Genomic DNA, 15,240 nt, shown 5'->3' on the forward strand with positions numbered 1-15,240 from the left:
CCCTAATGGGCCCCTAACGGCCCCCCCAACGGCCCCAATGGGCCCCTAACGACCCCCCCAACGGCCCTAATGGGCCCCTAACGGCCCCCCCAACGGCCCCAATGGGCCCCCCAACGAGCCCCCCAACGGGCCCCTAACGGCCTCTGCTGGGGAAAACAGAAAAAGGAAAAAAACTTAAAAAATAAAAATGAGGGGAAAATATCAAAAAGGAAAATGGAAAACAAAAATCAGCAGGAAGAATAAAACGTCCCTTCTCTCTGTGAGCTGAATCTGCGTCTAGAATCCATTAAGAGCTGCAGGAGTAAAACTGCGAGGCGGATCTGATGCAGCGTCCTGCTGCCATTAACTCATTCATTACCTCCTGACATTCTTCCTCTGCACTGGCTTACGTTCATTCTTAGAGATGCGCTCGTTATACACAAGATGAAAAGTCTCTGCAGTCACTAAGCATCAAAACACAAGAATCCATTTAAACCTCGTTGGGAGGCAGACAGAGGAGGAGGGATGCCCACCTGCAGCTGCCGACTGGCTCCAGGACTTCCCTGACCTGTGAGGAAGACGAAGCATTAAAGCTCAGCAGATGGAAACGACTCGCCATGCAGGCGCTTCAGCTGCTGCTGGCCCACAGAGAGCAGGGTTTACCTGCTTAGGAGACCCATCATTCTTCTTCTCTTTGGACTTTGATGACCTTGAATTGTTGAACAGAAAGTTGAGATAAAAAAGAATGTGAGAAAAGACAAATACTGTTTCTTTTAAACAATGTTTAGTGTAATGGGGCCTCAAAGGCAGAAACAATCTGAGCTTTTATTCAAACTTTTATGTCGTTTATTCAGATCAGATCTAAACTGGACCTGGGGATTCTGACCACTTCAGGCTGGACCTCAGGGTGTCCTGGTCAAAACTTCAAACCAAACATGGATACAGTCTGTGTTCTGTGTGACCATCCAAATATGCTGCTTTTATTTTGAAGGAGAACTTCCTCTACTTCCAGTTCTGAGCACAGCGGTCTCCCTCTCATTGCAGCTGCAGTTTGTTACCCAACAAACAGCTCTGGAAACATTTAAGCCACCTGGAAAATGCAGACGTTCTCTGGTTGGAGTGTTTAGTTTGAACATCGTAAGCAGAGCGCTGCTGGGTGACGGCTGCGTTCTTCTTCTGCGGGTCACTTTGGGGTCGTAAACTGTTCAACCTGAAGTCCGACTGCAGTTGCATTTAATGAGAATCATGAACGACAAAAAAAAATCATAATTCGTGAAAAAAGGAAAAAGAAATTGCAGTAGATGTGCTAACGTAGCCTCAGCTACCTGGCTCTGATGCAGCTTCTGGGTTTGGACCTCGTCAGTGACGGTCAGAACCTGATGATTCTCTGAATCAGTCTACGGTTCAGTTCTGGTGTGTTTTACCCTCAAGTTTGATCCAGACCAGCCAAGGAGCTTCAGGTCGACTTATTTTGGTTTTTTGCTGCATAAATCAAAGGACTTTGAGCTGCAAATAAAAGGTTGAAAGTTTTTAGTCGCTGGCTGACTGCTGTCTCTGTTTTAGTCAGGCGGTTTTGGGAAATGTGCCCCGTTAACTAGCAGGGTCTCAGCAGATTAACACCGTTTCCATGCAGATCGACGTGACTCCCAGCTGGATTCATTATTCTTATTCTGTGTTTTTTTAAAGCTAAGCTCAGACAGAAGCAGGATCAGAGGCGTGAAACAACACGAAGCAAGCCGTCAAACAGCCTGCCACTCCCAGGGCCAGCCACGCTTACAGGTGTCTGTTCATCCCTTCGCTCTCATCAATTACACGAGCCAATGACGGATCGCTCCGCTCCCATTTCTCTGCTCACATATGCATGTTAATAAACACGTCTGATATCAAGTAAATTAATTTATTCATATGAAGCGTTCACTGTACAATGTGTAATGAATGCCACCGGCCCTCCTGACACATTCTCTCTCTTACACTTTGTGTCTTTCATTTAGTCACACACACACACACACACACACACACACACACACACACACACACACACAGTCATATAAATGATCTTATTTATCAGCAGTTGAAGTACCGAGCCGCCAGAGTTAATTTGTCTCTCCTTCTGAGCAACATGAAAGGCTGAGCTGAGCGTTGATGTGAGCCGGGTGAAGCTGCAGATGTTGGACGAGCTGCAGATGTTGGACGAGCTGCAGATGTTGGACGAGCTGCAGATGTTGGACGAGCTGCAGATGTTGGACGAGCTGCAGATGTTGGACGAGCTCATTGGTCTGATAATGGTTCCAGTCTCTAATGGTGGACTGATGATTCAACACAGGCAAGACGTCCTTTATGTTGCTACCAGCAGCCGTTTTCATCTAATTGTTATGCAAATCTTAAGCAAACGTTTAAAATGTCACAATGTCTGCTGGTTTGGAGTGAATCCACCAAGACACGCAGAGCGTAATGTCATCAGGTGTTGACGCTGCGCATGGCTGTAATAAACAGGAAGTAGAGCCTGGAAGCTAGCATGAACTCATCTCAGAAATATGAGTCTCTTCCCAGCTGGAGGCTTTCAGAGTTTGGTGTCTCTGGTAAGGCAGGCAGAGTTTCCAACATCAGAACTTATTCAGCAAATGTTTCCATCTCCTGCTAGCACATTAACTCTTTTTGGAAAACCCAAAAACAGAAAATCCTTTTAGCTAAATTGAGGAAATCATTTTGCATGACAGAGACATAAACCGAGCTGTACTGCTGGAACAAACAGCAACATTCAACTGCAGTAGCCACTGCTCAACCCAAAGAGGGCAGCACTGAGAAGGTTTTAGGCTAAATATTGCAGAATTAAACAAATTTACACAAAAATGTCAATTTGCACAGAAACATAAAGACAGAACACTTAAGGATCATTTTAGACATTTAATGTTAATCTGATGTTTAGTTTCTAAAACCTCAAATCTAAAGGTAATAAAAAAGTTTATTATTTTAACATAAATCTGAAATAATTTGAATATATATATACTGCTCAAAAAAATAAAAGGAACATTTCACTTTAATTATGTGTGTGGCTCCAAATCCAGGCCTCCATTGGTTAATAAATTTGATTTCCATTGATGATTTTTGTCTGATTTTGTTGTCAGCACATTCAACTTTGTACAGAACAAAGTATTCAACGAGAATATTTCATTCATTCAGATCTAGGATGTGTTATTTGAGTGTTCCCTTTATTTTTTGAGCAGTGTATATATATATATATATAAACAATATTTTTGTCACTAATTTCAGAAAGAGAAAGAAAATTTCAGAAATATTTCCAGCCTCTGACATTTTGATGATTATGATTTAGAAACTATTTTAAAAAATCTAATTCACCGTCTTAATAACAGCATGCAGAGGTTCGAGCCGCCACCGGGTCAGTCTGGGTCAGGAGGACAATCAGGAGGAAGACAGATGACTGGACATCTGCCACTGAAATAAAATATTTAACCGTTTCTATTCTTATGTACGAGATAAACCTTATTGTGATTTTAGACACTGTGGAAGTTTTGCTGTGTGTACTCTGTTTTCCTAAAGCTTTTGGCATTTTGTACGTAAACTATGGGCAAAAATTACATCAGAATTTCGGATTTTAAAATGCTGTAACAATCATTTTTAACCTAAATAAATCACGAGCGAAAACAGTTTGAGTTAAATAATTGTGAAAACGTTTTTAAGGTGAACACACACACACACCTTTTCTTTATCAGATCTCCACCGGAACCGGCATTCTCACGGTCACTCAACCGTTTCAGCTTCGTCCCTTTCTGCTTCAACTTTGCATCTCCTTTAGCGTCACTTTCTCTTCCCATTTTACCACAGTGTCTGACAGAGAATATTTACAGATTAGCTTTGTAACAAAAATACATTTAAATATACAAGAATATTTAAACACACACCCAAAATAAGCAGATTAAATATCCATAGTAGCTAAATTTGACAATTAGCTTCCAAGATGTAGCCACTTAAAACAAACATTGACTGATTAATTAAAACAGATGACCACAAATGTCTTTTACTGCCAAACAGAAATAAATTTAGAGTTAACTCACTCACCGTTTGGAAGACTGACAAAAATTGGGTAATATAGGCTGTTTTCCGCGTAAAACACAAACTTTAAATCAGCGTTTCCTCTGACGGTTAACCATGCAGGCGACTGTCCCAGCTGAACTCTGATTGGTCCGTTTGAGTGGCGGTCAACTGCTATACCTGCATGTGAACACTGGGGGAGCTAGAGGGCTCAAGGTGAGAACCGGAAGGGGCGGGGACCGAAAGGTTTTGGTTTACATTTCTGCTGCAGACTTGAAATAGTTTTGATTTGAAATGGAATGTATTTGACTCTATTGGCTTCCTCCTCATAAGCCACGTGCTTTAAATTAAATTATTTTGTATTTGTGTTTATTTAATCTGGAAGATGCTCCAAGCCTCTTTTTCAAAGGAGACATTTGAAAGTTTTTTTTCAGAAGCTTCAGCATTTAGTGAAACACTTTATATAGACTATTTACACACAGATGGATGTTTCAAAGCCACTGTTTCTGCTAATTATGATGTTTTTCCACTTATAGTTAACAAAAACTAAAGGCACAATTCTTGTGATTTTTTTTCTCTGAGAATTTTGATTTTGACCTAGAAATAAAATGGGGAAAAAAATTCTTTCATGGTGGAAAGATTGGTAACTTTGTTGCCTCACAGCAGGAAGGTCCTGGGTTCAAATCCCAACCTGGGATCTTTCTGCGTGGAGTTTGTGTGTTTTCCATGTGAGTGTGGGTTCTCCCTGGGTACATGACTTTCTTTCACAGTCCAAAAACATCAGCGTTAGGTTAATTGGTGCTGTCTTTTAGCAAATCAGTTTTTCTTCTGGGAATAATGAAACTAATTCTTGTCATTATGGAGGCTTTATTTCTTATAAAGAATACTTTTGAAAGATGTGTTAGAAATGGCTAAATTCACTGCGAATAAGATACAATAGAAATAGTAACTGACTTACAAAGATGACATTCAGGTGTAACAGCAACTTCGAGATTATGTTCACATAAAAGTTCCGAAAGTGTTGAAATTTTGCTTAGCAAAATAACCAGAATACAGCTACAAGTTCTTGTTGGGGTAAAATGAGCGCTGTCTCTTTAAGAGACCCGGAAACAATCCTTTCCAGTGTTTGTTGCTGGGGAGTTGACGGACAGCTGCGCGGGGACGATGATATCTAACCCGCTGACTCGGGCTGTCCGGAGCAGAGTGCGGTTCTGGAGACACCGAGCTGTGTTTAAAGTTCTTCCAGAGGCCTCAGGTGGCGGCAGCCGGCGCTGGTACTCCGCTCCGAGTCGAAGGGGGGTCTCGGTTATGGAGGAGATCCTGGCGAGGGTCGTTGCACCTTTACCTTCATATGAAACCAGAGATAAATCTCCACCTCCGCCCGAATCCACCAGCTTGGAGTTCATGAACTACTACAGAGGTCTGGAAAAGGAAGACAAAGTCGATTTTCTGTCCAAGCTGTCCCAGGAGTGCGGAGTGGACCATAAAACGGTGTCAGAGCTCGCTACGAAGCTGCTGGACACTCAGCGACGGGACCAGGCGACCATATTGCAGGCGGAGGACAGGCTCCGGTACAGCCTGACGCCGCGCTACAAGCAGCTGTTCAGCCATGTGAGCCGGGTCGAAGGCGGGGTGAAGTTCCTGGTGGACCTCCGAGCGGATCTGCTGGAAATACTCACGTCCAAAGCAAGCGAAAACCCACACATCAGGGTAGGATCTTTGTTTACTTTCTGTACGGGTGCCCGAATGGCTCAAACTCCAGCATGCGCGTTTATTCACTTGGCTGTGAAGCAGAAATATGAAATGACTGGAACGGAGTAGCTGGAATGGAGTGGCTCGTGTTACCCGTGGTTACATGAGTCACGTGGTTCTCATTTGATGTGACCTTTGCCCCAGTTGGACTTCTCAGAAACCCTTCACCTCCAAACTTCTACATGATTCAATTCAGACACACATTTAGTGTCAGTATTCCTTCCATTCTCTTTATTTTGGTTTGAAGCGATAGATCATGACAAAATAAAGCAGAATTATGACTTTTTTTTAAACAAATAAGAATCTGAAAAGTGTGGCAGACATATGCCCTCATCCCCTCTAACATATTACTTTGTAGAACTACGTTATGGTCTATTTGCAAAATAGTTTTTAAATAATTTAAACCTGGACTTTGGCTAGGTCATTCAAACACATGAATCAGCTTTGATCTAAAACCATCCCATAACATCTTTGGCTTGTATTTAAGGAGGTTGTCCTGCTGGAAGGTGAAGCTCCACAACAGTCTCGGGGTTTTTTCAGTACATAAACGTTTTTCTTTCAGGATTGTCCTGGATGTACATCCTTCCATCAACTATGACCTGCTACCCCACAGCATGATGCAACCACCACCGTGTGTCATTCTGGGGATGAATAGGTGCAGACAGAGGCGGGATTTTGGCTGGAGAGGCCTTCAGTCTTTTATCCGATCAAACAACAGAGAATGGAACCTTACTTTTCAAACAAAAGAACGAAAAAAATCTGTCAACCTCTGATATATATATATATAAATATATATATGTGTGTGTGGGGGCTGGGCTAGCTGAACAGATTACATTTGGGTACCAATCAGAGCCTCTTTCCTGTGCTGCAGGAGCCACAAAGGAAAGCGATCCTTTAACAATGTTAGATTCAGCACATGAGGAGGCAAGAGCTACTCTGCTGCTTGTACAAATTGAATATAAATCAGGCATGTAATGAGTATTTTGAATGAATTTTTTGAAGGCAGAGTGGATTCAAAGAAAAGGTAGTGAAAGAACAAAAAATAAATTTCTGCCGCAGTCGGAGACATGACTCCAGTGGGTTTTTTCTCTTAATTTTCCCTTTTTTGGCAGCTCTCCCTTTTTCCTAGAAAAGCTGCTCTCATATTCTGGATTGTTCAGTTTAATGTAATTACAGTTTTCACTTTGACTCTGCAGAGTAGGCTCGCTGGCATTTATTGAATGCGCTGAGTGACTTAGAAATACAAATAAACTCAGCTGTTAACCCGAAACTACCACTAATATATTTCATAGCATTTATAGGAAAACATTTAAGTTACACTGTCTAAGATAAAATTATAACTGGAGACATACAAGTACATATCTGAACATGTGCAGTGGAAAAAAGGATTTTCCTCCTTTTTTGACACGTTTAAAAGTTTCAGATCATCAAAAATCTTTATCACACAAAGATAACCCGAGTAAATCCAAAAGGCAGCTGTCAAGTAATTATATGAGATGTTTTGAGACGTTCTGTATCTGCCAACAGCAGCACAAGACGAAGAAAAATAAGCCTCCCAAGCTTATTTCCATTAAAATTTAAAAAGTTAACAGTAGGGCAGACTTCCAATTAATTAATTACAAAGATTTCAAAGTGTTAAAAATTTTAGCGTAATTGTTTTTTTCATATAAAGTTTCTGTCCAGAACCATTATATTTGCTTGTTTCTAGTACACCTTTAAATCTGATACACAAGCAATATCTGCTAACATCTGCTAACTGGAAGCTGCTTCAGTCTGCCCACGAGGGGTTAATTTCTGTTGTGCTAAAAGGAGTTAGCCTTTCAGCTAATGCTAAAACAGCATCTCAGTGATATATGCTGACTGTTCAAGGAGCTCATTGCTGCTGAATACAAACTGGCCTAATGCGTAAAAAGTTTCCATGGAAGTTTAGTGAAATACACAAATTTCAATCTGACTTAAAAACTACCTCACGCTAGAGCAAAACGTTTTTTTCATTAAAAAACAGTTTTTTTTAAATGGGCATGTTTCCATTATGAACATTTATTTTCATAATTCCAGTTTGGCTATTTTATGGTCAGTGGAAATGTAGCTAGTTTTGTGTCGTTCCCTTCAGTGTTTCTTGGTGCAGCGCCCCCACAGGCCAGGAGGGGAACAGGTTGGTTTAACTCCGAGCAGAGAGAAAGAACCACAGCAGCTGGAGATGCTGCAGATGTTAAATGTCTTGGTTCCCCAGGCACATCGAGGATACCGGACTATCATGTGTGAAAACACTCTTGTTCTAGTACCGCCGCTGACATCCATCTTTCCATCTAATGTTTCAAAGTTTTTAAGGTGGTGAAACTGAGACTTTGCTGCTTGAACTCCTCTGACTGTAAAAATAAACATTTGTCAGTCCTGACATTTCCTGGTTTTGTGTTTTAATGTATGATGGAGTGAAACATGTTTGTCCTCTTTGTGAATGAAACCATCTTGCTGTGACAAATATCTTGTGAAGGTGTTGACCTCTCATCGAGCTTTAGCCAGTCCAGCTCAGTGTTAATGTCTTCCTGCTGTTCAGAAGCATTCAGTCTCTGCAGCCCAGCCACACTGAGAGCTTTACAGCCTTAAAGGTCCCGGCTGCCTGCATACCGATGCCTCCCGGGTCACGCTGGAGCCGATCAGCCTCTGCTTTCTGCTGCTCCATTATTGATTGAGCTAAAAACGAGGAAAGGTCATTTTTAGATATGAAGCTTCTGGTACCAGAATGATGATGCGTTTACTGACTGCAGGAAATCAAAGTGTAATGATTATCATAGTGGAGCTAAAACACCATCAAAGACGGAGGAAGGAAGGCTGGATTATGCAGCTCTGCATCTGCATCAATCTTTGCTTCTTGTAATAAATGTACTTCTGAGTTTTTCTGTAGATTAGTCACCTTGATCCAGGGATTTATTCTTGATGATCTATTTCTGACTGCTGACGTTGGGGGGAGATGGCTCCTCAGGGTTACACCGAGGGTCTGTGTGGGACTATTTTTTCCCAGGCCAGCTGACAGGTGGCATGAGGCCCACTGGGGTAAAGGTCTGCTCCCATTCAGGTCTCAGTGAGGTTCTGTTTGGACTGAACAGTCTGTCCAGGAAATCCCACTGCAGTCCATTACAGGCCTATGAAAGATCTTCTACGCATTACCAGATTTTAATATAAACTCTGACCTTTACAGGGCTGTAAAAAAAAAAAAAAGTATTTCTCTTTTTTTGTCACCTTTTAAATGTTTCAGGTTCTTAGATAAAGGTTGAAATCTGATCAAAATGACCTGAATAAATACAGAAGTCAGTTTTTAAATGATGGTTTCCTTTTATTAAGAGAATAAAAATCTGTCCAAACCAATCTGAACCTGTGAAAAAGTAATCGCCTCCGTCTGGTATGAATTTACCTGAATAACATACATTTGAGTATCACCGTCACCATGGCGACGGGGGCGCGGTTACCGCAGCTCTGTGTCTCATTAGCATCAAACAAATAATTAAAGATTTTATCCAATTTCATGCAATGTTTTTAGGCTCTTGTGTCTCTGCTCTGTCTTCTCAAACCTCCAGTCATCTCAGACGGCTACACGGGTTCTGGTTCTGCTGGATGTTTCTTCCTGCGAACAGAAAAGTTTTCCTCTCCACTGTCGCTACATGCTTGTCCAAATGTTAATGAATGCAAATGTCAACATTTGTACCAAAACATAAATATAGTATCATAAATTACCTGTTTAGACAGTTTATTAGCAGTTTAGTTCCTCTTTAATATTTGATCCAGAAACCTTTGTTTCCCAGCAGTCAGTCGGTTCCTGTAGTTCTGGATCAGGTTTGCTGCAGCAGGGGTTCTGGTCCATACTGAGTTTCAGCTCCCTCCACAGATTTTTTTATGTTCATCTTGAAATGCTTCTGATGGCGCCCCTCCTTGGTGACGCCCCTGGCTGGGTGTTTGGGGACATCGTCTTGAATCGGACCGTGATACCGTGTTTCTGGTACAGCTGTAAATGTGACGCACGGCGATGGAAGCGGCTTCTCTGGTCCCACTGGGGTTTAATTTCTGCTTCAAACGATCTGGCTGGACGCTGGAAAAGACTGTTGTTATGCTAAAAGGAGTTAGCCTATCAGCGAAGCTATTCAAAACTAAACTAGCATCTCAATGCTAAACATGTAGCAGCTAATGCTAATGTCAGCATCCAGATTTCTAAAGAAGCTCCATGGATAATCAGAGAAACTCTGTAGAGATGAATGGATAGAAAAACACTTTGCTCCAACCTGAAGGTTGAAGATCCTGAAGAACAGATTAAAATCTATAAATGTCTTTGTTGTTCAGCTTCTATGGCTATTTATTTAACAATATGGCAACAAAATGGTTTTTGAATTGAAAATGCTGATGTGCAGGATGTTAATCGATGATGGCGGTGTTTGTTACTACGGTAACCTCCCAGGTAGTTCTGACCCCTGACCGTTCTCATGATCGGTGATGCTCCATCAGGTCAGCTCTTCCATGCCGTCCCGGTTTGAGGGAGACTGACAACCATCTTGAGTTTCTTCCATTTTTTAAAAATAACTTCACCAATAGTTAGGCGTACAGTTTTGTCTCTGGTGTCATTTGGCAGCTCTTTGGTCTTTACAGATTAAATATTCCCCCATGTTCATGGTCCTGCTGTATCAAGCACTGTTTCATCACACCGGACCGTATCGGCGGGTCATCACTGTCCAGGTGTTGATACGGTGTGCTTCGTTTTCCCTCTAACAGAACAGAGGATTTCCTTCTTTAGCCCTCTCCTCTGTCGGCCGGTCTCTTTCCAGCCCGAGGCTTTGATCCCTCCATTTCTAAAGACTTCATCTTCTGCAGGGTCAATGAAATACATATTTCAGTTTGACCTCCCGATTGTGTGGTTAAAAGTTTGCTTCCCAAGGCGGCGGTGGCGGCTCTGCTGCTATAGAGCTGCTGCCTTCTCAACAAAAATGGCTCACCCGGATTATCGAGCAAAATGCATTACTTCACCTCAGGCAGCTTTACGAACACACACACACACACACACACACACACACACACACGCTGCATCACATGAGCAGGAATGAAAGTTTTGCTTAACTGAAAGTTATTTCCTGAAGCTGTGTGCTGTGGAGCTGAATGATGCAGAGCCTGATGCATTTATGGATGTATGTGGAGAGGAATTTCCAATTTGGTCAGGTTTGGATTGAAGGATGCTCACGGAGCTTTTGTGCCATGTCTGTTGTTTGTTTTGTGTTGGCCGTTGTGATTGACAAGCTGCTATTAAAGGAAGTCCTTCTATGGAACGGTCGGTAGGAGCTGTATGGACGTGCCAGAGCTTGTGTGCTGCATGCTTGTTTGTGTGTTTGAGATTTGCTTTAAATGAAGTCTGACCTTCGCTGGAGGACATGCCTGCTTTGAAATGGCAAGGTGTTTATTGAAGTGGCCCCTTCTACGTCCATTGCAAGCTCCGGCAAATCACTATTCATAATGTGTAAACATTCAAGCGGCGTGCGGACAGCCAGGGGACCATGCGGCCTGTGGAAGATAAGAGTGTGAAATACTTCATTTCCTACTGGAAGCTTTGAGCCAATCTGTGCAATAAAACAATAGTTTTAAGTTTGAGCTCCTTCAATTAAAAAACTGGAGCTGAAAGGGTGAATTCACACCAACTCTGCTCACTCCACTTTGGATGTTTTCCCACTGATAGTTTGGCAGACTTGGTTATAACTACTGTAGTTCTTTCTCTCTGCTCTGAGTCAAGCCAACCTGTTCCCCTCCTGGCCTGTGGGGGCGCTGCACCAAGATCCACTGAAGGAAACGACACAAAAACCTCTGAAGAAACTGAGAGCAACTTCCTTCTTCACCAGATGGAAACAGATTTTAGTGTTGGAGGATTTCTCTGTAGTTGTTGGCTAAAGAGCAGGAGCCATTCCTCCTACTAGCGCTAGCATGTTTGATTTGGTTGGATTTACCCAGAATGCCCTGTGCTGTAGTCCACTTCCTGCTTTTGGAGCGGTCTCCAGGCACACATGCATTCAAACCGAACCCAGACTGAGGTTTGGAGGACCAGAGTTTGCTTTTTTTTGGTTTGATGATACATTCACACCTCCTCAAACGAACCGGACTTCCTACGCAGACAGACTGGAGTTGGGTTAAAGTGGACCGGACAGGGCTGGTCCTTAGCCTGCTTTTATCCAGCTCTAGTCCATCTGCCTAGAAAGTTCAGCTCAAAAAGTGAACTCTGGTCCGCCTCAGTCTGGGTTTAGACTTTAGCGAAAGACTCCATCTTGTTTCCATCTGCTGAAGAAGGAAGTTGCTCTCAGTGTCTTCAGAGGCTTTTGTGTCGTTTCCTTCAGTGGTTCTTGGTGCAGCGCCCCCACAGGCCAGGAGGGGAACAGGTTGGTTTGACTCAGAACCACAGCAGCTGGAGGTGGAGCAGATGGTGAAGTTCTGGTTCCAATTGAACCGGGTCGACCGGACCATCAGGAAGAAAATAGCCTAAGAATAGGGTTCAGGCTCATTGAAGCTATAAAATAAACGTAGAATAGTGCGTCATTTCATTCACCATGATCTGAGTTTTAGCTGAATGTCAGTTAGAAGCTGTTTTCTGTCCTTGCAGGACCTGAACGGTACTCTGAAGAGCCTGCTGTCCAAGTGGTTTGCTGTTGGTCTGCTCCGGCTGGAGAGAATCACCTGGCAGTCGCCCTGTGAGATCCTGCAGAAGATCAGCCAGTAAGACCCTTCATCCTCACTGCTCCTCCTGCTTAGCTATAGATTTGTAAAAATAGAAAAATGTTTTGGGCTGCTGCCCACCTGCACCAGGATGTCCAATCATTCTGACTGAATCTGAGTGACCAGTAATCCTCTGGACGCTGGAAAATTTCTCTCGCTTCTAATTTTGATGAGAACGTTGTGAATTTCATTGACAAAGCGCCACGTCAGTGGGTGAATCCCACTGAAATACAACCTGCCACAGTTGGGAGCAGCTACAGACCGGTTACTTACTAATTGAGGAAATAATGAAAGCCTTCGCTGCACCTGAACACGGAACAGATTTGGAGTTCCTGCTCCAAGAAAACTGTTAAATGGCTGCATTTTTCTAAACTCTTCCTGCATTTTCATCTGCCATCCACTAACTCTGCAATTAGCAGACTAGCAGCTCTACCAGCTGAGCCGCGGCACCGTGCGGAGGAAACGCCTGAACTCTGAGGCAAAGCCTGGTTTTAAACAACGGACTAAATGCGAGTCCTGAACTGGCTTCATATGTTGGCAGCACAGAGGATTGAAGTTCAGCCGCGTGTTTCCCTCTGAAGTTAAAGGAGTTTTAATTTATAGTCAGGCAGGAGTTTGCTACCTAAACCTGACTGGGTTTCTCTGCCAGGTACGAAGCGGTTCACCCAGTCAGGAACTGGACCGACCTGAAGCGCAGAGTGGGACCGTACCGGCGCTGCTACGCCTTCACACACGCCGCCATGCCGGGGGAACCGCTGGTGGTGCTGCACGTGGCGCTGACCGAGGACATTTCCGACAACATCCAGGTCAGAACCAGAACCAGAACAGACAACATCCAGGTCAGAACCAGAACCATTTCAGAACCAGAAGCGCACACACAGCAGTCCTCCTGACCACTAGGGGGAGTCTGAAGCAGGTGACATCATCACCTGCATAAATCTGCTGCTGTTCTTTAACAATGTTAGAGACATGAAGTGAAACACACATTTTCTTTGTTGCTCCAACTTTCTTCTGTTAAATCTGAAGGTTAAGACCTAAATACAATTTGTTTGTCTCCCCCTAGTGGTTCGGAGGACTTTGTGTTGTGGAGCGAGTTTGTAGCTTTTCATACTTGCTGCTGTTTTTGCTGTGATTTTCTGTTGAATTTGGGTTTTTTGTGTTTGTCTGTGTGAGCAGCTCGTTCCTTCGCGTTGGCACTCGTTGACCACCGTAAGTAAAGATGCAGCGGTGTGTGCTTTTTCTTCCCTCAGAGTATTGTTCGGGAATTTGCGACTCTTGATGCAGAGGAGGACATAAACAAGATCAATTCAGCCATTTTCTACTCCATCTCCTCCACCCAGGCCGGCCTGCAGGGCGTGGAGCTGGGCAACTACCTCATCAAGCGCGTGGTCCGGGAGCTGCAGGTGGGTAAAGGCGCTGCTGAGCGGAGCTGAGCCAACATTCACAGTCATTTATTACTTTATGCTGGTCTGTCACATTGAATCCCAATAAAATACACTGTGACCAAGTTTCAGGGGTATGAATACTTCTGCATTGTGTCAGGGCTGTTTGAGCGCTGTAAAGGTTTCTGGGTGTATAAACGTACATATTCCACATACAGGCTGAGCTGTTTCTTACTTTGGTGAAATCTAATCCATTCATCTCAATAAGCAGACAAGAGCCCTCCATGTTGGGCCGCCGCAGCTCGTTGTTTCATGATTGAAAATCCTAAATGCAACATCAGGAACCACTCAACCCAACAGATGGGGGAAGCACTTTGCAGCACAGCCTCATCAAAACCTGGTTTAAGCTCCTTCAAGTCTATTTATTCATGTGAGAAGACAGCTGCCAGCGGTTTACCTCCAGGCTGCGTTCATAATGGAAATATGACAGAGCAGACGGAGAGCCGCTTCCTGCTCAGAAACCAGACGGTCTCAGTTCAGGCTGTCCTCCAGCAGGTTGGTGGCATCAAATCTGCTTTTCAGCTCTTCTCTCCTTTTAGAATGAAGTGCTTTAAGTTTAAAGAGGGATGATTTGTTGAAAGTATTGGTTCATTAAACTCTGAGTTATTTTCCTGTTTTGATGGCGGCTGGTAGCGGCTGCAGAGGTCGCTGACCTTTCTGACGGCACAGACAGCTGTCATTACGGGAGCGGAGGACCTCCTGCTGTTCCGTCAGGCGGATTAATCATTCTGACGCTACAGAAGCTAATCTGAAGGAAGACAGAAGCCGCTTATCAGCATCTTTTGATGCCTGCACAAGGAAATCTACAAGGCAGAAAATTATGTTTACTTTTTATTATAAATAGCCTGCAGACAGGGACCTCAGAGACATGGCAGGCCGTCTCCAAGTTCCTTCTCATCAGCCATTTTATCTGAAGTCTGCTGAACTGAAAGCTTCACATTCTGAACACGACAGTAAGGTTGTGTTAATTCACCTAATCTAACATCTACAACAGAAATAATTTATTATTTCACCTCCAACGATTCTACGTGTCGGTCATCGTTAACGCATCATCGTTAACGCATCATCGTTATCGCATCACCGCATCATCGTTAACGCATCATCGCATCATCGTTAACGCATCATCGTTAACGCATCATCGTTATTGCATCATCGCATCATCGTTAACGCATCATCGCATCATCGTTAACGCATCATCGTTAACGCATCATCGTTATTGCATCATCGCATCATCGTTAACGCATCATCGCATCATCGTTAACGCATCATCGTTATCGCATCA

The 15,240-nt window shown here is 43.4% G+C and overlaps 2 protein-coding genes across 3 annotated transcripts in view; one reads left to right on the plus strand and one right to left on the minus strand.

Moving 5' to 3' along the window:
* The window catches only part of LOC106949657 (DNA topoisomerase I, mitochondrial), a 22,411-nt gene extending 18,174 nt beyond the window's left edge, over nucleotides 1-4,237 (minus strand). The window contains exons 1-4 of the mRNA XM_015036063.1: nucleotides 4,057-4,237; nucleotides 3,697-3,825; nucleotides 643-688; nucleotides 513-547 (exon numbers count right to left, since the gene is read on the minus strand). Of these exons, the coding sequence (XP_014891549.1) occupies nucleotides 513-547; nucleotides 643-688; nucleotides 3,697-3,812 (197 nt within the window). The 5' untranslated portion in view covers nucleotides 3,813-3,825; nucleotides 4,057-4,237. The remainder of the gene's footprint in view (nucleotides 1-512; nucleotides 548-642; nucleotides 689-3,696; nucleotides 3,826-4,056) is intronic.
* A 667-nt stretch (nucleotides 4,238-4,904) lies between these two features.
* Nucleotides 4,905-15,240, plus strand: part of mlycd (malonyl-CoA decarboxylase) — a 22,302-nt gene continuing 11,966 nt past the window's right edge. The window contains exons 1-4 of one of the 2 annotated variants that reach the window (XM_015036064.1): nucleotides 4,905-5,739; nucleotides 12,404-12,516; nucleotides 13,166-13,355; nucleotides 13,767-13,919. In XM_015036064.1, coding sequence (XP_014891550.1) covers nucleotides 5,194-5,739; nucleotides 12,404-12,516; nucleotides 13,166-13,355; nucleotides 13,767-13,919 — 1,002 coding nt within the window. In that variant the 5' untranslated portion in view covers nucleotides 4,905-5,193. The remainder of the gene's footprint in view (nucleotides 5,740-12,403; nucleotides 12,517-13,165; nucleotides 13,356-13,766; nucleotides 13,920-15,240) is intronic. The other variant, XM_015036065.1, reaches the window with a different exon arrangement.

Source organism: Poecilia latipinna, unplaced genomic scaffold, assembly GCF_001443285.1.
Source record: "Poecilia latipinna isolate Pla-1442-1.1 unplaced genomic scaffold, P_latipinna-1.0 Scaffold356, whole genome shotgun sequence".
In the NCBI taxonomy this organism is placed as follows: Eukaryota; Metazoa; Chordata; class Actinopteri; order Cyprinodontiformes; family Poeciliidae; genus Poecilia; species Poecilia latipinna.